Raw genomic sequence first — 25,457 nt, 5'->3', positions numbered from 1 at the left:
CTCCTTCTGACATCTCAGAACTGTAAGTACTGTCCCTGAATCCAATCCCCAAGACACAGGAAGCCCCTGCTCCTCTAGAGCCGACCAGAAAGGTGACAGGAAAATAGTCTGAAGCTGGGGGCACCTGCCCAGAGACCTCAACCTCATAATTCTTCCTGAGCTACCTGGTAGAGACCTCTGTCCCTGCTGAGCTTTGCTCTCCCTTCTCCCTCCCCTTCCTTCCCCTCTCCCCTACCCTTGGTTCTCCCCCTCTCCCTCCACCTCCCTCTCCCTGTCCTTCCATTCTTGGCCCAAACAGGACCACCATTGTGCCCCTGTCTCTTACCTTGACTGTGGGTGTTCCAATCATAGGTGAGCCAGGCTAAGGAGAGCACAGCCAAGGGCCAGAACTTACTGAACAGCAGAAAGTAGGGTATAAGGAGAATGGGAATAGCTCCTGAGGAGACACAAAGGGTTCAAGCCTTTCAGTTCCCTTCAAGTTTTAGTACACTTCTCGTAACCCCGGCCTCTGCTCTACACTACAGGAGCAGGGTTAGGCTGATGTGGGACTCTTCTCTCCTTCTCCCCTCTTCCCCAACCCCTCACCCTCCATTTGTCTCTGCTGTGGTCTAGGCAAGCCTCTGAGCCCCTGGATCTCGGTCTCCTTGATGGCCAAACTCTCAACTGAAGAAAGAGCAGAACCATGAAGTTGGGGTCAAAGGACAGCACGGCTTGGTGAATGGGAAGAAGAGCACATTGGGCTGGTAGCTGAATCCCCATTCTGGGACCTCTGGAAATTCTTTCTAAAAGCTTGACCCTCTTTCCTGTGCTGAACTGATAAGTCTGCATATTCCAGCAGGGAGGTTACCCGCAGTGTACAGGCTGTTTGATGCTGAAAAGTAAACATGGATTAAAAAACCACTCCACTTTGGGAGACCGAGGCAGGCAGATCACGAGGTCAGGAGATCGAGACCATCCTGGCTAACACGGTGAAACCGCGTCTCTACTAAAAATACAAAAAATTAGCCAGGCGTGGTGGCACACGCTTGTAGTGCTACTTGGGAGGTGGAGGCAGGAGAATCGCTTGAACCTGGGAGGCAGAGGTTGCAGTGAGCTGAGATCGTGCCACTGCACTCCAGCCTGGGCAACAGAGCAAGACTCCGTCTCGAAAAAACAAAACAAAACAAACAACAACAACAACAAAACTGCGCTACTAGGCCAGGTGCGGTGGCTCACTCCTGTAATCTTAGCAATTTAGGAGGCCAAAGCGAGAGCACAGCTTGAACCTAGGAGTTTGAGACCAGCCTGGGCAACAAAGCAAGACAGTATCTCTAAAAAACCAAAAAAACAAAAAACACTTTACTGTGTTCATTTTGTTCCATTCAAAAGTGTCACAAAGGTTCAGAAGGGGAAGTCAGTGTTAGCAAATGGCCATAGCAGGCTGTAACTGCAAACATGATACATGTTACAGCAGTGGGAATGAATTCCATTAAAAAAAATCTGCATTCATGAGAAAGAGGGGCTAAGTATACATATGGTGAATAAAAAAAGACTTAGCTAAAGGAATGATTTCTTTGACCAGATACCATGTCATAGCAGATAAAAGTTTCAGGGAAGAAGAAACTCAGGAGTTGCCTACCAGTTCTTTGTCTCTTGCATTTTGGACATAAATGAAAATAGCAAGAGAAAGGCTGAGTGGACAGTGCTTTCAAAAGTCATGTTATGGAGTAGAAGAAACCTTTGTAATAGGCTGAATTGCCCTCATAATCACTGGTCGAGATGGTTGTTGTAAGCATTCAAATTAGACAGGAAAGAGTGGTGGGAGGAGTATTATGGGAAGCCTGCCATGGAGAAAAGCCTTGCTATCTATGCCCTTCATCAAAGAGGAGAGTAAATTTGCCAGTTAAGCTTTAGAAGAAAATTCAGATAAAGTTAAATAAGAATAATCACTAATTAAAGTTAGCCTAAGTGTATCATTTCTTTTATATTTTGTTTCAAATAAATTTTGTTTGTATCCCCAATATTTAGAAGAGAGCTTGGCACACAGTAGGTGTTCAACAAATATCTGTAGACCAATTGAAAATGAAATAAGAAAATGTTTTCTCTTTTCAGTAATAAACTTGATAATTACTATTTAGTCAGCATGTATAGTGTTATTTAAATGTGATGTTATTTTAAAAGCATAGACGGATTAGTTGTGTGCCTTTTATCTCATTCATTTATCCACCAGTCCTAAAGGCGGTCTAAGAGCCCTTACCTGGATAACACCATCCCCCTTGTGGAACCTATTGGAACTGCAGATATGGCCCGGCAGGAGACCAAGAACGTTTTTTTCAGAGCAAGGCTTCCAGACCCAGCCCGAGTGTCATCAGTGTCGCGCACGGTGACAAAAGTGGAATTTAAAGATATAGGAGAAATAGAGGCCAAATGTGGAAGAGCTAAGTCTCATGTAAAAAGAGTTCCGTGACATAAAGCAAGGGTATCTGAAGAAGGAATGATGAAGAACAAGCATTTATGTATGTGTGACACTCCCTTAGGTATTATGGCCTTGACACCAGGAGATGGTTCCAATTTCTCTTGTCACGTTCAAGTGAGGCGTCTTGGAGAGGGTTATCAAAGAGGAAGTTCACATAGGTAGGCTCCTAATTTAGTTTGTAGTGAAGATGGCCAAGCCATTCTATGTGCACTGGGGGAAAAAAAAGAAAAAAAAAAGAAGAAAAAAACTAATATATGCGCATTGGTAGCTCATCATAATTGTAACTTGCATTTCTCCAATAGCTAATGATGCGTAACAGCTTTTCATGTGCTTGTCTGCTTTCTGTATATCCTCTTTGGTGAAGTGTCCATTCAAATCTTTTGCCCATTTTTCAATTGGGTTGTTTTCTTACTGTTGACTTTCGGTAGTTCTTTATGCATTTTGGATATAATTTTTTTGTCTGATATGTGATTTGCAAACATTTTCTCCTAATCTGTGTCTATCTTTTCATTCTTGTTAACAGGGTCCTTTTTAGAGCAAAAGCTTTTAATATTGATGAAGCCCAATTTATTAATTTTTTTTTCTTTTACAGATTGTGCTTTTGATGTCAAACTGAAAGAACTCTTTGTCTAACCTCAAGTCATGAAGATTTTTCTTTTCTTTTCTTTCTTTTTTTTTTTTTTTTTTTTTTTTGAGACAGGATCTGGCTCTGTCACCCAGACTGGCATTCCATGGCGTGATCTCAGCTCAACTCACTGCAACCTCTGCTTCCTGGGCTCAAGCGATCCCCCCACTTCAGCCTCCAGAGTGGCTGGGACTACAGGAGCATGCCAGCACACCCAGCCAATTTATTTTGTATATTTTTGTAGAGACAGGGTCTTGCTATGTTGCCCCAGCTAGTTTCAAACTCCTGGTCTCAAGTGGTCCTCCTGCCTTAGCCTCCCAAAGTGCTGGGATTACAGGTGTGAGCCACTGCCCCTGGCCTCCCCTATGTTTTCTACTAAACACTTTACAGTTTTCTTTTTTTACATTTAGATCTACAATATACTTCAAGTTCATTTTTACCAGTTTTATGGAGGTATAATTTACAAATAAAAATGGTGTATATTCAATGTGCATAATGTGATGATTTGACACAGGTATACGTTGTGTGATGATTACAACAATCAAATTAACACATTCACCACCATACATAGTTACCCTTTGTGTGTGTTTGTGGCTAGAGGTGAGGATACTTAAGATCCACTCAGCAAATTTCAAACATATAATACAGTATTATTAACTATAGTCACCATGCTGCTATACTTTAGATTCCCAGAAATTATTCTTTTTGTAACTGAAATTTTGTGCCCTTTGACAAATATTTCCTTATTTTCCCTCTGCCCCAGCTCCTGGCAACCACCATTCTATTCTCTGCTTCTATGAATTTGACTTATATTTATTTACAAATATATATATATATTTAGAGACAGATTCTCTCTGTGCTGCCCAAGCTGGTCTCAAATTCCTGAGCTGAAGTGATGCTCCCACCTCAGCCTCCTGAGTAGCTAGGATTACAAGCATGTGACACCACATCCAGCTCTAAGTGAGATCATATGGTATTTTTCTTTCTGTGTCTGGCTTATTTCACTTAGCATAGTATCCTCCAGGTTCATCCATGTTATTGCAAATGGCAGGATCTCCTTTTTATGGCTGAATAATATTCATGTGTGTGTGTGTGTGTGTGTGTGACACTTTCTTTATTCATTCATCTGCCGGTGGACACTTAGGTTGATCCCACGTCTTGGCTATTATGAATAATACTGCAGTGAACATGGGGGTGCAGATATTTCTTCAAGACACTAATTTCATTACTGTTGGAAACTCCCTACTATTTTCCATACTGGTTGTAACAATTTACATTCCTATCAACAGTGTACAAAGATTCCCTTTTATCTATATCCTCACCAAAACTTATCATTTGTCTTTTTGATAATAGCTATCCTAACAGGTGTAAGGTGATATCTCACTGTGGTTTTGATTTGCAGCTCCCTGATGACTAATAATGTTGAGCCCCTTTTCATATACCTGTTGGCTATTTGTATGTTTTCTTTGGAAAAATGTCTATTCAAGTCCTTTGCCTATTAAAAAGTTTATGTTATTTTATTTTTTTCTATTGAGTGGTATGAGTTCTTTATAAATTTTAGAGATTAACCCCTTATGGGTTAATGATATATATACGGTTTGCAAATATTTTGTTCCATTGTGTGGGTTGCCTTTTCATTCTGTTGATTGTTTCCTTTGCTAGGCAGAAGATTTTTAGTTTGAGGTACTCCTGCTTGTTTATTTTTGCTTTCGTTGCCTGTGTTTTTGTTGTCATATCCAAAAAATCATTGTCAAGGCCAATGTCAAGGAGCTTTTTCCCTATATTTTCTTTTAGGAGTTTAATGATTTCAGGTCTTACATTTAAGTCTTTAATCCATTTCGAGTTAATGTTTGTGTATGTCATAAGGTAAGAGTCTAGTTTCATTATTTTGCATGAGGATGTCTAGTTCAACACCATTTATTGAAGAAACTATCCTTTTCCCATTGTGTATTCTTGGGACCCATTTCAAAGATTAGTTGACTATAAATACATGGGATTATTTCTGGGCTACCTATCTTATTTCATTGGTTTCTGTGTCTGTTTTTATGTCAGTACCATAGTGTTTTGATTACTATGGCTTTGTAATATAGTTTGAAATCAGGAAGTGTGATGCCTCTAGCTTTCTTTTTCTTTCTCAAGATTACTTTGGCTATTCAGGGTCTTTTGTTGTCTCATACAAATTTTAGGATTTTTTTATGTTTCTTTTAAAAATGTCATTGGAATTTTCATAGGGATTGTATTGGATCTATAGATCACTTTGAGTAGTATAGACATGTTAATAATGTCAATTTTTCCAATCCATGAACACAGGATATCTTTCAACTTATTTGTGTCTTCTTCAATTTTTTTCAATGTCTTACAGTTTTTGGTATATAGATCTTTTACCTCCTAGGTTGAATTTATTCCTAAGTATTTTATTCCTTTTAGTGATATTGTAAATTGAATTGTTTTCCTTCATTTCTTTTTTGGATAGTTTATTGTCAGTGTATAGAAATGCAACTGATTTTTGTATGTTCATTTTATATCCTGACACTTTACTGAATTCATCTATTAGTTCTAACAATTTTTTGGTGGAGTCTTTAGGGTTTTCTATATAAGATTATGTCATCTGCTAACAGAGACAATTTAACTTCTTTCTTTCCAAATTAGATGCCTTTTATTTCTTTTACTTGTGTAATTGCTCTTGGTAGGACATCCAGTACTGTGTTGAGTAGAAATGGCAGAATGAGCACCCTTGCCTTGTTTCTAATCTTAGAGGAAAATCTTTCAGCTTTTCACCATTGTGTATGATGTTAGCTGTGGACTTTTCATATATGGCCTTTATTATGTTGAGATCCATTCCTTCTATGTCTAATTTGCTGAGAGTTTTTGTCATGAAAAGATGTTAAATTTTGTCAAATGCTTTTTCTGCACCTATTGAGATGATCTTATGACTTTTATTCTTCTTCTGTTAATGTGGTATATTACATTTATTGACATATGCATGTTGAACCACCCCTGCATCCCAGGGATAAATCCCACTTGATTGTGGTGTATGCTCCTTTTAATGTGCTGTTGAATTTGGTTTGCTAGTATTTTGTTGAGGATTTTTTGCATCTATGTTCATCAGGGATATGGGCCTGTAATGTTCTTTTCTTGGACTATCCTTGCCTAGCTTTGGTATCAGGGTAGTGCTGGCATTGTAAAAGGAGTTTGGAAGTGCTCCCGCCTTTTCAGTTTTCTGGAAGAGTTGGAGAAGGATTGACATTAATTCTTTTTTTTTTCTTTTGACACATACTCTCACTCTGTTGCCCAGGCTGGAGTGCAATGGCGCGATCTCGGCTCACTGCTCCCCGGTTCAAGCAATTCTCATGCCTCAGCCTCCCGAGTAGCTGGGACTACAGGAGCATGCCACCATGCCTGGCTAATTTTTGTATTTTCAGCATGTTGGCCAGGCTGGTCTCAAACTCACCATGTTGGCCGAGCTGGTCTTGAACTACTGACCACCTATGAAGCTGTCTGGTCCTGGGCTTTCCTTTGTTAGGAGGTTTTTGATTATCGATTAAATTTCATTTGTCATTGATCTGTTTAGATTTTCTTCCTTCATAATTTATTCTTGGTAGGTTGTATGTGTCTAGAAACATATCCATTTCTTCTAGGTTATCCAATTTGTTGGCATATGATTGTTCATGGTAGTCTTTTATGACCTTTATATTTCTGTGTTATCAGTTGTAATGTCTCCTCTTTTATTTCTGATTTTATTTATTTGATATTCTCTCTCTTTTTTCCTTGGTTAGTTTAGCTAAGGGTTTGTTACTTTTGTTTATCTTAGGGTTAGTTTATTCTTTTTTTTCTAGTTTCATGGGATGTAAAGTTAGGTTATTGATTTGTGATATTTCTTTTTTCTTTATGTAGGTATTTACCATGATAAACTTTCCCCTTAGAACTGTTTTTGCTGCGTTCTATAAGTTTTGGTATGATGTGTTTCCATTTTCATTTGCCTCAAGATACTTTTTGATTTCCACTTTTAACTCTAACATGAGATAAGAGACAAAAGTACTAAAAATAACTACACCTACAACAATTTGTTAATGGATACATGATATAAAAAGATATAAAGTTAAAAGTGATTTACACACTACCATTGCAGTATTCTGAGTATTTTGGATTTGATGATATATTTACCTTTACCAGTGAGTTTCAAATTTTTATATGTTTTAATGTTGTTACTTAGTATCCTTTCATTTCAACTTAAACACCTTTCTTTAGCATTTCTTGTAAGGTAGGTCTAGTCGTGATGAACTCCTTTAGCTTTTATTTGTCTGGAAATGTCTTTTTTTCTTGTTGTTAGAGATGGAGTCTCATTTTGTCACCTATGCTGAAGTGCAGTGGCATGCTCATAGCTCACTGAAGTTTGAACTCCTGGGCTCAAGCAATCTTCTTGCCTTAGCTTCCCAAGTAGCTGGAAGTCCAAGTAGCTGGAAGTCCAAGTAGCTGGACATCACCATGCCTGGGTAATTTTACTATTTTTATTTTTGCAGAGACAGAGTCTCACTATGTTGCCCCAGCTGGTCTCAAACTGGCCTCAAGCAATCCTCCCACCTCAGCCTCCCAACATGCTGGGATTACAGACATGAGCTACCATGCCTGGCTTTGAGAATGTCTTTATTGTTCTTTCATTTATGAATGACCACTTTGCTGGTTATAGTATTCTCCATTGGCAGTTTTTCATCTTTTAGCACTTTGAGTGTATCATCCCACTCCCTCCTGGCCTGCAAGATTTTTGCTGAGAAGTTTGCTGATGAGGTTCCCTTGTATGTGGTGAGACTCTTTTCTCTTAATGCTTTCAATATTCTCTTTTGTCTTTGACTTTTGACAATTTGATTATAATGTGCTTCAGGATATTCTTCTTTGAGTTGATCTTGCTTGGGATCCTCTGAGCTTCATGAATCTTGATGTCCATTTCTTTCCTAGGATTTGTGAAGTTTCCAACCATTATTTCTTGAAATAATCTTTCTGTTTCTTTCTCTCTCTTTTTCTTCTCCTAAATTATGGGACTCCCATAATTAATAGATTCATTTGCTTATTGTGTCCCATAGGTTCCTTGTGCTTTCTTCACTCATTTTCATTTTTTTTTCTTTTTTTGTTTCTCTAATTGGCTAATTTCAAATTACCTATCTTTGTGTTACCCATTTCTTTCTTCTGCATGATCAAGTCTGCTATTGAAACTCTTTCTTTTAGTTTTCAGTTCTGTCATTGTATACATCAGCTCCAGGATTTCTGTTTGGGTCCTTTTTGTGGTTTTTATTTCTTTATTAAACTTCTCATCTCATTTATGTGTTGTTTTCCTGATTTTGTTCAGTTGTCTGTGTTCTCTTACAACTCACTGCACTTCAGGATGATTATCTTGAATTCTTTGTCAAGTCTTTAATAGATCTCCATTTATTTGGGCTGTTACTGGAACTATACTAGTTTTCTTTGATGATGTCATGTTTGCTGGATTATTTGGTTTTTTTTCTTTTTTATTTTATTTTATTATTATTATACTTTACATTTTAGGGTACATGTGCACAATGTGCAGGTTAGTTACATATGTATACATGTGCCATGCTGGTGTGCTGCACCCATTAACTCGTCATTTAGCATTAGGTATATCTCCTAATGCTATCCCTCCCCGCTCCCCGCACCCCACAACAGTCCCCAGAGTGTGATGTTCCCCTTCCTGTGTCCATGTGTTCTCGTTGTTCAATTCCCACCTATGAGTGAGAACATGCAGTGTTTGGTTTTTTGTCCTTGCGATAGTTTACTGAGAATGATGATTTCCAATTTCATCCGTGTCCCTACAAAGGACATGAACTCATCATTTTTTATGGCTGCATAGTATTCCATGGTGTATATATGCCACATTTCCTTAATCCAGTCTATCATTGTTGGACATTTGGGTTGGTTCCAAGTCTTTGCTATTGTGAATAGTGCCTCAATAAACATACGTGTGCATGTGTCTTTATAGCAGCATGATTTATAGTCCTTTGGGTATATACCCAGTAATGGGATGGCTGGGTGAAATGGTATTTCTAGTTCTAGATCCCTGAGGAATCGCCACACTGACTTCCAGAATGGTTGAACTAGTTTACAGTCCCACCAACAGTGTAAAAGTGCTCTTATTTCTCCACATCCTCTCCAGCACCTGTTGTTTCCTGACTTTTTAATGATTGCCATTCTAACTGGTGTGAGATGGTATCTCATTGAGGTTTTGATTTGCATTTCTCTGATGGCCAGTGATGGTGAGCATTTTTTCATGTGTTTTTTGGCTGCATAAATGTATTGTTTTGAGAAGTGTCTGTTCATGTCCTTTGCCCACTTTTTGATGGGGTTGTTTTTTTCTTGTAAATTTGCTTGAGTTCATTGTAGATTCTGGATATTAGCCCTTTGTCAGATGAGTAGGTTGCGAAAATTTTCTCCCATTTTGTAGGTTGCCTGTTCACTCTGATGGTAGTTTCTTTTGCTGTGCAGAAGCTCTTTAGTTTAATTAGATCCCATTTGTCAATTTTGGCTTTTGTTGCCATTGCTTTTGGTATTTTAGACATGAAGTCCTTGCCCATGCCTATGTCCTGAATGGTAATGCCTTGGTTTTCTTCTAGGGTTTTTATGTTTTTAGGTCTAATGTTTAAGTCTTTAATCCATCTTGAATTAATTTTTGTATAAGGTGTAAGGAAGGGATTCAGTTTCAGCTTTCTACATATGGCTAGCCAGTTTTCCCAGCACCATTTATTAAATAGCGAATCCTTTCCCCATTGCTTATTTTTCTCAGGTTTGTCAAAGATCAGATAGTTGTAGATATGTGGCATTATTTCTGAGGGCTCTGTTCTGTTCCATTGATCTATATCTCTGTTTTGGTACCAGTACCATGCTGTTTTGGTTACTGTAGCCTTGTAGTATAGTTTGAAGTCAGGTAGCGTGATGCCTCCAGCTTTGTTCTTTTGGCTCAGGATTGACTTGGCGATGCAGGCTCTTTTTTGGTTCCATATGAACTTTAAAGTAGTTTTTTCCAATTCTGTGAAGAAAGTCATTGGTAGCTTGATGGGGATGGCATTCAATCTATAAATTACCTTGGGCAGTATGGCCATTTTCACGATATTGATTCTTCCTATCCATGAGCATGGAATGTTCTTCCATTTGTTTGTATCCTCTTTTATTTCATTGAGCAGTGGTTTGTATTTCTCCTTGAAAAGGTCCTTTACGTCCCTTGTAAGTTGGATTCCTAGGTATTTTATTCTCTTTGAAGCAATTGTGAATGGGAGTTCACTCATGATTTGGCTCTCTGTTTGTCTGTCACTGGTGTATAAGAATGCTTGTGATTTTTGTACATTGATTTTTTATCCTGAGACTTTGCTGAAGTTGCTTATCAGCTTAAGGAGATTTTGGGCTGAGACAATGGGGTTTTCTAGATATACAATCATGTCATCTGCAAACAGGGACAATTTGACTTCCTCTTTTCCTAATTGAATACCCTTGATTTCCTTCTCCTGCCTAATTGCCCTGGCCAGAACTTCCAACACTATGTTGAATAGGAGTGGTGAGAGAGGGCATCCCTGTCTTGTGCCAGTTTTCAAAGGGAATGCTTCCAGTTTTTGCCCATTCAGTATGATATTGGCTGTGGGTTTGTCATAGATAGCTCTTATTATTTTGAGATAAGTCCCATCAATACCTAATTTATTGAGAGTTTTTAGCGTGAAGCGTTGTTGAATTTTGTCAAAGGCCTTTTCCGCATCTATTGAGATAATCATGTGGTTTTTGTCTTTGGTTCTGTTTATATGCTGGATTACATTTATTGATTTGCGTATATTGAACCAGCCTTGCATCCCAGGGATGAAGCCCACTTGATCATGGTGGATAAGCTTTTTGATGTGCTGCTGGATTCGGTTTGCCAGTATTTTATTGAGGATTTTTGCATCAATGTTCATCAAGGATATTGGTCTAAAATTCTCTTTTTTGTGTGTGTCTCTGCCAGGCTTTGGTATCAGGATGATGCTGGCCTCATAAAATGAGTTAGGGAGGATTCCCTCTTTTTCTATCGATTGGAATAGTTTCAGAAGGAATGGTACCAGTTCCTCCTTGTACCTCTGGTAGAATTTGGCTGAATCAAATAGACGCAATAAAAAATGATAAAGGGGATATCACCACCGATCCCACAGAAATACAAAGTACCATCAGAGAATACTACAAACACCTCTACGCAAATAAACTAGACAATCTAGAAGAAATGGATAAATTCCTCGACACACACACCCGCTCAAGACTAAACCAGGAAGAATTTGAATCTCTGAATAGACCAATAACAGGCTCTGAAATGGTGGTAATAATCAATAGCTTACCAAGCAAAAAGACTCCAGGACCAGATGGATTCACAGCCGATTATTTGTTATTTGTATAGCCTTTCATTGGTTTCTGTGCACTTGAAGGAGCAAATCAGTCTTTATAGACTGATTTCAGCAGGTTTATGGGGGGGCTTCTGCTAGGTCACTGGGTGGGTCCCTGGGCAGGCAGGACAGGCCTGGGACTGTGGATGAGAAAGGCTGGAACCAAGTCATAGAACTGCCTCAAGGTCTATAGCCAAGACTGAGGCCTGCAGGCCTGCCTCCATGGGCATGGACAGGTGTGCTCCTGCCAGGTTCCTGGGTGGACAGGACTGCCCTATACAGTTGAATGGAGCTGGACCCAAGTTACGGGGCTGTTTCAGGATCTGCTGTGGTACCACGGTTAGCAAGCTTGCTTCCTATGGCACAGACAGGCATGACTCCCAGCAAGCCCCTGGGAAGGCATAATTGCTCCCATACCACAGCAGAGTGTGACCAGAGCTGAGTTATAAGGCTACTTCAGGCTGTAATGCTGGGACCAAGATTGGCAGTCCTGTAACTTGAGGCACAGATGGTTGTGACTCCTCCTGGATGCCTTGGAAGATGATTTTGATGGCAGACTCAAGACCAAATGGCATTCCAGCTGAGTTTACAGGGGGATGAGGCTATTTCCAGGTCTGTAACCTTCACCACAGTCAACAAGCCTGGGTGTGGGCCTGCCCTCTCAAAACAGCCTTCCTTGGTGTTGGACTCTACTAGAGTTTTGCAACATCCTACCTGGGTCCAAAATTCCCACAAAGGTACTTTGGTCCATGGATGGCTGCCAGATTCTTGTTGCTCTGGAGAGATGTGATGGACTTCCCATTCACCATCTTGTTGATGTCATACTTGAGTTAATTTTTATAGAGCCTGAAGTTTGGGTCAAGATTCATTTTGCCACATATGGATATCAAATTTTCCTACACCATTCCTTGAAAAGACTTATTCATCCTGCATTGAATTGCTTTTTCATCTTTGTCAAAAATCAATTGACCATATTCATGTGTCTATTTCTTGACTCTTTTCTGTTCTGTGGATCAATGTATTTATTCCTTCACAAATACATCACTGTCTTGATTGCTCTAGTCTTATACTAGGTCTCAAAATCAGATGGTATAATTCCTTTAACTTTATTCTTTCTCAAAATCGTTTTAATTATTTGTAGTTTCTTTGTTTTTCTATATAAATTTTTGAATCAGCTTGTTTATTTCTATAGAAACTCTTGATGGAAGTTTTTTAATTAAACTTTTTAAATTTTTAAAAAGTTAAAAAAATTAAAAAGTTAAAAAATTAAAAAATTAAAAAGTTAAAAAGTTAAAAAATTTAAAAAGTTTAAAAAATTAAACTTTTTAAATTTTGAAAAAACAAGATTATTTTAATAAAGCCTTGTTTAATCTTCATCTACATCTACCCATTGTCAACATTTTACATTTGATTTATCTTTAAATGTAAAAATTCAAGTATATACATGTATGTTTGTATTTGAGAATACATCACAGAGATTACAACCTTTTGCTTCTAAATACTTTTTAGCATGTATTTTGCAAGAAAAACGATATTCTCTTCCCTTACAGCACCCACAATGCTATTACCGAATTTGGGAAATTTAATATTTATGCAAAACTATTACCTAATATAGCCTGGCTGTGATTTTTACTTGAATTGCATTATACTTATAGATCAATCTGGGGAGAATTGGCATCTTTACTGTGTTGAATCTTCCAATCTGTGAACATGGTATGTCTCTAATTATTTAGATCTTTTATTTTATTCATCAGCATTTTGCAGTTTTTAGCCTATGAATCCTGTATGGTTTATTAGATTTATTCCCAAACATTTTATTTTTGAAGGTATTTAAATGGTATTTTTTTTAAATTTCTATTTTCAATTCTTCTCTGCTAGTATATAGAAATGTGATTAATTTTTATGCATGATCTTGTATCCTGTGACTGGCTAATCTCATTTGTTAGTTCTTGGAGGTTTTTGTTTTATTTAAAGTAGAGTCCTTGGGATTTTCCATACATACTATCATGTCATCTACAAGTAAGGACAGTTTTATTTCTCATTTTTTCCGATCTGTATGCATTTCTTTCTGTTTTTCTTTTTGCCATATTGCATTTGCTAGGGCTTTTAGCATACCGTTGAATACAAGTGGTGAGAATGGACATCCTTGCTTTGTTTCTAATCTTAGGGAGAAAGCATTTCGTCTTTCATGATCAAGTGTGATGTTAACTGTAGGGTTTGTTTTTTTTTTTTTTTTTTTTTTTTTGTAGATGCCCTTTATCAGGTTGAGGAAGTTCCCTTCTATTCCTAGTTTGCTGAGAGATTTTATCATGATTACATGTTGAAGTTTGTCAACTGATATGATTACATGGGGTTTTTTCATGCTTAGATGGTTAATATGGTAGTTTACATTGATTTATTTTCAAATATTTACACTTGCCTTCCTGGATAAAGGCCACTTGGTCATGGTGCATTATTCTTTGTAATGTATTGCTGGATTCAATTTGTTAATATTTTGTTGCTTTTTTCATTTATATATATGAGGGATCTTAGTCTGTAGTTTTCTTTTCCTTTTTTGTACTATCTTTGTCTGATTTTGGTATCAGGATGTGGCCTCGTAAATGAGTTGGGAAATGTTCCTTTCTGTTAAGCTTTCTCACAGAGATTGCATAGAATTCGTGATATTTTTTCTGTAAAATGTTTGTAGAATTTGCTGTTGAAACCATCTGGGTCTGAAAATCTCTTTTTGGAAGGTTTTTAACCTTCTAAAATTAAGATTATAGTGATGGGTTATTTATTTCATGTTAGGTGAGTTTTGATTGATTGTAGTTGTCAAGGAGGTCTCCAAATATAATTGCTAATTTGTCTATTTTTCTTTTCAGCACCATCAGTTTTTGCATCATATATTTTGCAGTTCTATCATTTGATGCATGCACATTTAGGATAGTTGTTTTCTTGGTGAATCAGCCCATTTATCATTACATAATGTCCCTCTTTATCCCTGATCCTGACTTTAAAAAAAGTTAAACTTGTACAGCCTCAAATTGCTAATGATTACTAGCTTAAGTTAAAAAAGGTACCAATATGACCTAAGTGGGTCCTTTCTTCAGATCATCTCTGACTCCTCTCACTTGCTCACTTAGCCCATAGATTAATAGCCAATATCTATTGTACACTTATCATGTAAAACTGTTTCACATGGCATAGTTTATTTAATCTTCATAAAGATCCCATGAGAACAGTAATCATTACCATTTTGTGGATGAGGACCTGAGGTTCAGAGTGGTTAAATTGTTCCAAGATTACACAGCTAGCAGGTGAGTGAGCCAGGGCTGAGAACCAAGATTGTCTTACTCCAGAGACTGTACCCTTAACCACTAAGCTCTAGCTGTTACTTCCCTTTAGTCATTTACCAATTCTTGCCAGTTCTGCCTTCCAGATATCTTTCAAATTATTCTATTTCCCACCTCCATGCTACCACTTGGTCAAAGCCACCATTATCTCTCACCTAGATGACTACCAGTGTCTTCTAAATAGGCTGCCTTCTTCCATTTGAGCCATGATGCAGCCAGTGCATTAAATGCAAGTCTGTCTCTGTCACTCTATAGCATGTAGCCAAGGACATGGCTGGTTTGTCAAAGAGGGATATCTGTGGCTTTATGATTACTTACTGTATCTAAGTTAACTATAAATATAAGAACCTGTGGGAGTATATGGTAATTTAACAATTCAACAATTAATATGGTTTCCTGTGGCCCTTAGGATCAAGTCCAGTCTCCTAACCCTGGCTTAGAAGGGTTAGGAGGTCTTGGTGATCTAGTCCCCGGCCACCACCTTGTTCTTTGCATTCCACCATGCTATTTTTTCAGCTCCTTCAAGTGCTCTCTAGCTTCAGGGCTTCTCTGCGTGCCGTCCCCTTTGCCTGGAAAACTCTCTCTTCAGCTCTGTGTCTGGCTAGTTCCTAATCATCTTTCAGGCCTCAAGATAAATGTCATAGGTTCAATATTTTTAGGCCATCTTTGACTTCTTTCCCTTTCCAAACAAACAAACAAACAAACAAAAAACTTCTATCCATCTTCCTGCCTCTGTCCCCATTGCTACTGCTATGGTCCAGGACTTGATTTTTTTCTAGTCTGGACTGCAGCCTTTTGTCTGCCCTTCAGCTATTGGTTTCTTCCCCTTAAATCCATTTCCCACATCTCTGCCAGAAATTTTTAAAAAGCACAATCACATAATGTTTGCTTCCTCCAAAACCGTCAATATTTTCCAACTGCTGGCAGAATAAAGTCTGAACACATTGGCTTGGTATTCAAGGCCCTCACTGGCCTAGCCCCATGTATCTTCCTAGCCTCATCTCTCAGTACCCATACTCACATTCCTTATGCTGCAGCCTAGTATTTCTCAAAGTGTTTCTTAGCCTAGTGTTCCCATGCCCTGTAGGGACATTAGATGATCCAAGGTGGTGTATGGATAAAAAGCTATTTTAATGCATAGGGAATAAAAGCAAATTCAGGGTAGCGATATAAAATTTCCTGTTAAAATACATTAATTTAGGCTACAGAGATGACTTAATTTGAAGAAAAAGTATGTTAAGTAATAATAGCATAGGTGGTACACAGCTGTGGAAAGAGCCAGAAGATGATGGGACACAAATGGCTAAAGTATGGGAAACGGGCCCAACCACCTTTGTCTACTTCCCATTCCCTCAACTCACCATGTAATTCACATTTCTGTGCCTTTGATGATACTGTTCCCTTATTTTTATTACTCTCTTTCCAACTTTCTGCTTATCAAACTTCTCTCAGGCTTTAAGGTTTAGCTCAAATGACACTTCCTTGTGATATCTTTGCTCATCTCCTGGTCAGAATTAAGGACTCCCTCTTCTGCACACTCCCAAGACATTACTCGTGCTTCTTTCTGGTTCTGGTTCATTTTGTTTGATTCTGTAATTAGTACCTCATATGTCTGTCTCTCTCCCTATCAGACAGTAAGTTTGGCCTTCAGCACAGTGCCAAACACAGAGAAACAGCTTATGACAAATATTCATTACATTGAATTATAGTAAAGGAAGAAGTTCGATTTCAAAATTCTCCAAGTTGCAGGTGAAAGTTAATAGGAAGAGAAACCTTATTCCAAACAAGGAAAGGCCATCTGAAGTTATAAGGTGTGCATGTGTGTGTAAGGATATAGGCAACGAGTTATTTCCAGTGTAAGGTGAAAACCTGTAATTCTTATGGATGAAAACATTATGTTTCATGTTTCGGGGCAATGACCTAAATCTGAATATTGGCAACGCTTGCCTAATGTAGTCAGTTGGCTCAATGCCTTCAGAAATTAAAAAAAAAAAAGAGTAGTTTGTCAAAGAGGAATTTCTGTGGCTTTGTGATTACTTGTTGGATCCAAATAAACTGTAAGTATAAGAACTTGTAGGAGTGACAGGTAATTTAATAATTCAGTAAACATTGATGAGCCTACCTCATATGAAATCTCTATGTTAAAAGCCATGGGGACAGGGTTGGGAACTGGAAAGGGGAGGGTGAAAGGAGTAAATATGGAAATGATGAAAATAATGCAACCATGGTCCTTGATACCATGTATTGACCATTTGTTGTGAAACAGCACTCTGTTCAGCACTTAATGTATATTATCTCATTTAATGTTCTTGCAATCCTCATAGGTGGATAATTTTATTATCTCGTTTTACAGATGAAGAAGCTGAGAATCAGAGAGATCATATATCTTTACTCCAAGCTGTAGGAAAAAAAGTAGATAGCATTCATTATGTGCCAATAACTATTTTAAGTACCTCATGTGTATTAACTCACATTAATACATGTGGAAAACAAAATTCCTGTCTTGGAGAAGCTCTGGGTTTCTTGTGAAGGGTAAGGTTCAAAGTTGAATTTTGGAGGAAAGGTAGGATTTTTGTCAGCTGGATTGGTAGAGGAAGGGTCCTCCATGCACAAAGAAGAGCTTGAACAAAGGCCAGGAGATGGGAGAGTCCAAGGCCTGTGAGTAACATCATTACCTGCAAAAACACAGGCAGCCTAAGGAAGCCGTGGTACAGGAGATGAAGCTGGGAAGGAAACTGGAGAGATTAGGCCTGATGCTGAAGGAAATGAATAGCCAGTAAAGGTTATTAAGCAGAGAGCAGAAGAGTAGCACGATCGTGTCTGTTTCAGGAAGATAATCTGGAATAACTGTGAGAGCAAGAGAAACTATAGGCAAAGAGATCAGCTAAGAGTTTTGGCATTCAGATGAAAGCCAGCGGGAAGCTGAAATAGGCTACTGTTTCACATACCAATTTGAAAGTCACCAAGGAGGTAGAATTTGCAGCCCCATGCAGCTGATTTGATGCTGGGGCGATGGAAGGGGATTAATGAAAGACGCCGTGATGGGGTATTTGGGAATGCTGGGAATGCATCAAAGTCTAGGCCGGGCATGGTGGCTCACTCCTGTAATGCCGGCATTTTGGGAGGCCAGGGCAGAAGGATCCCTGGAGTCCAGGAGTTCGAGACCAACCCAGGCAACGTAGTGAGACCTCGTCTCTACAAAAAAATTGAAAAATTAACCAAGCATGGTGGTGCACACTTGTAGTCCCAGCTACTCGGGAAGCTGAGGCAAGAGGATCGCTTGAGCCGAGGAGTTTGAGGCTGCAGTGAGTTATGATCATACCACTGCACTCCAGCCTCAGCCTGGGAGACAGAGCAAGACTCTGTCTCCAAAAAAAAAGAAAGAAAGAAAAAAAGAAAAAGCCTCTATCTGCTTTAGTTATCATTATTCTTCCTGAAGATGCAATAAAGTCAGTGTCTAAGGTGTCTGCCTCAGAGGAGTGGTTGTCACTCCTCTCTTGATCAAGTGGCAAGGTTGACAAGGTTGGTAGTATCTTATCAGGTGTGGTGGTTGGGCTCCAAGTAGTCAATTTCGGTAGTTAAAAGGAAGAAAATTAACATGTATTGAGGATTTTCTCACCTCAAAGATCTCTGGAACAGTCTTGAGAGGCAGGTACTATGCTGTTTCTGTTATGGTACAGGGTGAATGACTTACTTGCTCAAGGTCATATAGAAAATAAAAGAGACTCACTTGCATAAGGTCTCATAGCAAGTAAGTGACAGAACTGGCCTGAAGACTATGTTCTATTTTTATTTATTTATTTTGAGACAGGGTCTCACTCTGTCACCCAGGCTAGAGTGCAATGGCGTGATCACAACTCACTCTAACCTTTACCTCTTAGGCTCAAATGAGCCCCCCATTTCTGCCTGCACAATAGCTGGGACCACAGGCATGCACCACCATGCCTGGCTAATTTTTTGATTTTTTTTTTTTTTCTGTAGAGATGGAGTCTCACTATGTTGCCCAAACTGGTCTCAAACTCCCAGGCTCGAGTGATCCTCCCACCTCGGCCTCCCAAAATGTTTGGATTACAGGCATGAGCCACTGCACCCAACCTGTTCTATTTTTTACAGTACCAGAAACCAGAGAAAGAAGGCAGGCCCACACACCCAAAAAGGATGTCCAAGGGAGAGAAAAAAGAATAAGAGTGAATTTAAAGATTTCTGCTGAGGAAGAAGAAATCTGGAAGACCTTCAAGTTAGTGTCAAGCTTGGTCTTGCATGAAATATAATAATGATAAGAAAGGGCTCCTGTTCTCATGGAGCTTATTGGGTAGAGAGCACAAAAGATATAATGGCTGCTACCCAGCCTATTCTTACAAAATGCTCTAGACTTTCAGAGGCGATGTAGTATTGGGTTGTCTGGAAAATGTTACAGAGAAGATATGACTTGAGTAATATCTAAAAGGAGGTGCTGTCCCTGGATAGTCCAGGAAGAGCTATCATGCCATCTTTCCACTGGCAGGAGTAGTGGGAGTGGTGGGAGCAGAGGTGAAGGAGTAGGAGAGTACATTTCCTGTTTGTTTAGTGAATAGATTGCCTGCAATGCAAGGCAATCACATAGGGAAGAGTAGGAGGACGAGCTGGCAAGGGGTTAACACCAGAGTGGAGGAGGGCTTTGAATGCCCAGTCTGATACCTTTATACGTTATCACTTAGGCAATGGGAAACCACTGACTATTTTTGAGCAGGAGAGGGATGTAATCAAATATGCTTTTGAGGCGGTGGCTCACGCCTGTAATCCCAGCACTTTAGGAGGCCGAGGAGGGCAGATCACCTGAGGTCAGGAGTTCGAGACCAGCCTGGCCAACATGGCAAAACCCTGTCTCTACTAAAAATACAAAAAAAAAATGGTCGGGCGCAGTGGCTCACGCCTGTAATCCCAGCACTTTGGGAGGCCGAGGCGGGCGGATCACAAGGTCAGGAGATCGAGACCATCTTGGCTAACACGGTGAAACTCCGTCTCTACTAAAAAATACAAAAAAATTAGCTGGGCGTCGTGGCGGGCACCTGTAGTCCCAGCTACTCGGGAGGCTGAGGCAGTAGAATGGCGTGAGCCCGGGAGGCGGAGCTTGCAGTGAGCCGAGATGGCACCACTGCACTCCAGCCTGGGCGACAGAGCGAGACTCTGCCTCAAAAAAAAAAAAAAAAAAAAAAATTAGCTGGGTGTGGTGGCACACACCTGTAATCCCAGCTACTCGGGAGGCTGAGGCAGGGGAATTGCTTGAACCCCGGAGGCGGAGGTTGCAGTGAGCTGAGATTGCCCCACTGCACTCCAGCCTGGGCAACAGAGTAAGACTCCGTCTCAAAAAAAAGAAAAAAATGCTTTTGAAAGACCTCCAGAAGTAGGCACTGGAATAGATTGGAGAGGGTGGAGATCAAAGGTTAGACGATCAGGAAAAAGGATATAGAGATAGTTTAGGGGGATGGTGATAGAAGCCTGGAAGAGATGAGGGAAAGCCATCCTCTGAATGAAAGCTGGCCCTCAGAGGGGCTGTCAGAGCCACAGCCTAATTCTAAGGACACGAATATTTGTGTTCCAAATCTCCTCCAAGCCATTTTCTCATTCCTCTCTTCTTGCTTCCTCCCTCCTTCTTGTCCCTCTGCCTTTCCTCCATTTTCTCTATTTCCTCCCCATTACTTCCAGTAATGCTCAGTAATCAGCTATGATTCTGAACATCATTTGGGAAGGAGGGGAAGCACTGAGGGAGGCTCTGAGCAAGATAGAAGGAAGGAAGGAAAGAAGGCAAGAAAGAAAAGGAGGAAGGAAGGGAGGAAGGCAGACATTTCTGTAGGAGCATTTCCCATGGACCAGGCTGAGAGGATGGGGATACTGAGACTTAGAGGGATTGCAGTACTTGTTTGGAGTCACATAGCTAATTGCCGTCTAAGTCTGATGAACTCCAGAACTCATGCCCTGATTGCCATTCCACAGTGATTCCCTTTCCTGTCTCCCCTGATCTGTTCAACTTATGTAATAATTTCTTATTCAGATACCCTAATATCACTTTGTCACGGCTCTTTCACTCACCACAGTCTGTCTTACATTATAGTGATCTGTGTATATGTCCAGCACTGGCACATAAAATACGGACAATGACTGAATGAATGATTGGTTTATCTCTGTTACTAGATAGTAAGGAGCCTGCAAGGATCTCACAACAAGGACAGCCCAAGATCATATCATTAGTATTTAATCTATAACTGTTGGATTGAACATATTTGAATGTCTTAGGCACCTCTGTGGGCATCACGCCCTGTTGGACACTGAAGCTACCTTGGTAACCTTCAAGACCCAGGATTTGTGTTGTAATTTCTAGCATAATCACTAAAAGAACAGAAACAAGACATATAGCACCTAAACTAGAAGAGAAAGACAAATGGAATGGTAAAGCTAATCAGTCTAAAAAAGTCAAATCAAATGGCCAACAAGCACGTGAAAAGATGCTCAACATTACTGATCATCAGGGAAATGTAAAGCAAAACCACAATGAGATCATCTCACACCCATTGGGATGGCTATTATTTAAAAAACAGAAAATAAGAAGTATAGGTGAGGATGTGGAGAAATTGAAACTCTTGTGCACTGTTGGTGGGAATGTGAAATTGTGCAGCCATTGAGGAAAACAGGATGGCAGTTCCAAAAAATAAAAATAAAAACAGAATTACTGTGTGATCCAGGAATTCCATTTCTGGGTATATATCAAAAGCATTGAAAGCAGAGTCTCAAAGAGATGTTTGTACATCTATAGTCATAGCAACATTACTCACAATAGCCAAAATGTCAAGGCAACCTAAATGTCCATCAATAGATGAATGGAAAACAATGTGTGGCATATCTACACAAGGCACCGTATAACTCAGCCTTTCAAAGGAAAGAAATTCTGACACATGATACCACATGGGTGAGCCTTAAAGCCATTATACTAAGTAAAATAAGCCAATCATGAAAGGACAAACACTGGAATAGTAATTCCAATTATATGAGGTACCTAGAATAGGCAAATTCATAGAGACAGAAAACAGAATGGTGGTTGCCAGGGGCTGGAGGGAGGGGGAATTAGGGAGTTATTGTTTAATGGATACAGAGTTTCAGTTTCGGAAGATAAAATTCTGGAGATGGATGGTGGCCATGCATTGTGAATGTACTTAATGACATGTACTTAGAGCACACTTAGAAATGGTTAAAATGGTAAATTTTATGTTCTAGGTATTGTACCACAATAAAAATAACTTTAAAAAATGAAGGTGAAAAAAATCCCGTTTATTCTTTATTTTTATTTCTATTTTTTATTTTTTATTTTTTTGTTTGAAACAGAGTCTTGCTCTGTCACCAGGCTGGAGTGCAGTGGCACAATCTTGGCTCACTGCAACCTCTGCCTCTCGGGTTCAAGTGATTCTCCTGCCTCAGCCTCCCGAGTAGCTAGGACTACAGGCACGCGCCACCACACCCAGCTAATTTTTCTATTTTTAGTAGAGATGGGGTTTCACCATGTTGGCCAAGATGGTCTCGATCTCTTGATTTTTTGATCCACCCACCTCGGCCTCCCAAAGTGCTGGGATTACAGGCGTGAGCCACTGCACCTGGCCCCATTTATTCTTATGTGTTTCCACTGAAGACACATAGGTATCATCCCCACTCCACTCCTCCAGCTCTTCTGGGACAACTAGAAACCGTTGAGATTTGGGGGTAAAGGGGCATTTCTTGGAGGCTAATCCTCACCTTCTTGGTCCCTCACATATCCAGTTGTCTGATACACTCTCTACCCTATACTCAGCAGGACACAGTGTCCTTTGAGAGGGGAAATGAAATAGAGAAAAATATATATGAGAAAGTATCATTTTCTGGCAGAAAAATGAGTACATTTTAATTAGAAACGCTGCCTCGGCCCAGCACGGTGGCTCATGCCGATAATCCCAGCCAGCACTTTGGGAGGCCCAGGTGGGCGGATCACCTGAGGTCAGCAGTTTGAGAACAGCTTGGCCAACATGGCGATACCCCGTCTGTACTAAAAATACAAAAATTAGCTGGGTGTGGTGGCACACACCTGTAGTCCCGGCTACTCGGGAAGCTGAAGCAGGAGAATCGCTTGAACCCGGGAGGCGGAGGTAGCAGTGAGCCAAGATCCCACCATTGCACTCCAGCCTGGGTGACAAGAGCGAAACTCCATCTCAAAAAAAAAAAAAAAAAAAAAAAAAAGGCTGCCTCAGAAGAGCATTCTTGGGTGGGAGAGGCACTACACCTAAAAGGACCCACTCACATAGCTCATCCTCTCTTGACGTCTTTCCCCTGCTCTCTCTGCCCCATCTCTGCCCACTCTTTCTGGGATCTAGATTTGACACGGTTGCTGCCACCCCAATAGCAAGTCTCTTAGGACATTCCTGTGCTCCTCACTTTCCTGGCTGAGGGTCAGAACTTATCAAAGGGGTCTTTTTGAGGAAGTTAGGGGAAATGCAAAGGAAAACAAAAGGAAACTATGAAAGTCTAGAAACAACTAAGTTTACTAACAAAATCACTTTCTTCTCTCGATATAGCTAAAGTCAAGCCATCAATGGGCTTAGCATGTTTTGATTTTAATAAGGCTTAATAAGTCTGCATTTTGAGAAGGTTGTGGACCCCTCTGGCAGTCTGGTGAAGCCATGGACCCTTTCTCTGAATAATATGTTTAAATGCACAAAATAAAATACACAGATTTACAAAGGAAACCCATTATATTAAAATTCAGTTATCAAAATATTACCCACAATGTGATATAGTAACATATGTGCTTCTTGATGTATGCATTAAATAACCAGATCTAACAGCAGTGCCAGTAACTACTGGAATTTTGAAGTAGTCGTGAACATAAATGAAATTTCGAGATGCCAGCAACAACTGTAATATGAAATGCAAATCTCTGTGATGTCTGTTACTGACACTCACAGGTACTCCTAACACTTCGTGGTTTATTGTCTACATTCATCATTGAAGGAAATACTACATTTCAATTAGAAGTTAGTGGAAAGAAAGAGGCAGTTTTATTCATCCCAATTCAAAGTAACCCCCCATCCACCCTGAATTTTTGGTCTATAGGACCCTGGTTGAGAGCCTCTGCTCTAAGGGTCATAGAGCCTCCCATGGGTTGGAACCAGCTGTCTCCTACCTGTCTCATCCTTCAGGATGACATTATTTCTCCTCATCCAGTTTTCAAGCTTGCACCTGTAATTGACCGCCCCCAAATCTCTGGTTTCTGGCAGGGAAAATCTTGGAGCTGTCAGCCCGTTTGCCGTTTGCACTCCAGCCTGGGCGACAAGAGTGAAACTTCATCTCAAAAAAAAAAGCTGCCTCAGAAGAGCCTTCTTGGGTGGGAGAGGCCCAACGCTGTTGACCTCTGTGCCGTGAGTCCACGGAACAACTGGCTCTTTCTCAAAATTCTGTCTGAGATGTCACTCAGGCAGCCCTCAGATTTTCCAGAATTCTCTCACCATAACCATAGACTAGAAAATCACCCTACACCTACCTAGTAACACCAACTCTGTAAGCCACCACTACTTCTGCCCTGTCCCTGAATATGATTCTCTTCAGCTAGTTCATAGGGGACAGCTCCTGAGAAGACTGGAGTGATTTTTTTTTTTCATCTTGAGACGGAGTCTTGCTCTGTCACCCAGGCTGGAGTGCAGTGGCACTATCTTGGCTCACTGCAAGCTCCACCTCCCGGGTTCAAGTGATTCTCCTGTCTCAGCCTCCCAAGTAGCTGGGATTACCGGTGCATGCCACCATGCCCAGCTAATTTTTGTTTTTTTTTTTTTTTTTTTTTTTTTTAGTAGAGATGAGATTTCACAATGTTGGCCAGGCTGGTCTCAAACTCCTGACCTCAGGTGATCCACCTGCCTCAGCCTCCCAAAGTGCTGGGATTATAGGCCTGAGCCACCGTGCCTGGCCTGGAGTAATCTTTAAACCAGAACAGCCGCAGCCTCACTCCTGGCCTTTGTGCCAGCCAGTTCCTTCCCAGAGGGTGGAGATCAACCAGATGATCTCTTTGGAACCCTCCTCATCTAGAGATTGGCCACTGTTTTGGTTTGTTCCCCATGTGCCCTCCAGCCCTGGGGGTTCACTCACCTAAAAATATATAGACTGGGATCCATTGCAAAACAAAGAAGGTTTGGAGGCCCTCCTGGAGATCCAGTCGGGAGAAGAAGGCCATGATTTTGGTGCTGTTCTGTTGTGGCAAGAAGCCTAACCAGAAGGTCAAAACTTCTTAAGCTGAGTTGATTATAGATGCTTTGCTATAATCTCTTACTGTGGAGTGAGATTAGCTGCTGGGGTTTTGTCAGGCTTGACCAAACTTTTCCTCCACTGCCCCGCCCCAACTTCCTACCCACACATCAGGTTGCAGATCAGGCAATATAATTGATCTCCTCAGTAGTATCCTTTCTCCACGTGTGCCCAATTGTAATGAAGCAGAAATGGCCCTGGGGTGGCTCTAGCTGTGGGGGAGGGGCACTCTTGATAAATCAGCGCAGGAAGAGAGTAGCTTGGGCCTCAAATAGGACCTCCGAAAAGCACCCCACTCCCTTTCCCTGCTTAAGAAAAGGGACTTGGCAGCCACACTTGTTTCTGCTCTAGTG

General features: G+C 40.3%; 1 protein-coding gene across 1 annotated transcript in view; it reads right to left on the bottom strand.

Moving 5' to 3' along the window:
• DGAT2L6 (diacylglycerol O-acyltransferase 2 like 6) overlaps positions 1 to 25,133 on the bottom strand; it is a 31,123-nt gene extending 5,990 nt beyond the window's left edge. The window contains exons 1-2 of the mRNA XM_002831761.5: positions 24,949 to 25,133; positions 326 to 436 (exon numbers count right to left, since the gene is read on the bottom strand). Coding sequence (XP_002831807.2) covers positions 326 to 436; positions 24,949 to 25,033 — 196 coding nt within the window. The 5' untranslated portion in view covers positions 25,034 to 25,133. The remainder of the gene's footprint in view (positions 1 to 325; positions 437 to 24,948) is intronic.
• Between the last annotated feature and the right edge of the window lie 324 nt (positions 25,134 to 25,457).

The sequence above is a fragment of the Pongo abelii genome, chromosome X, assembly GCF_028885655.2.
Source record: "Pongo abelii isolate AG06213 chromosome X, NHGRI_mPonAbe1-v2.0_pri, whole genome shotgun sequence".
Taxonomy (NCBI): domain Eukaryota; kingdom Metazoa; phylum Chordata; class Mammalia; order Primates; family Hominidae; genus Pongo; species Pongo abelii.
This window is presented reverse-complemented; position numbering and strand designations above follow the sequence as displayed.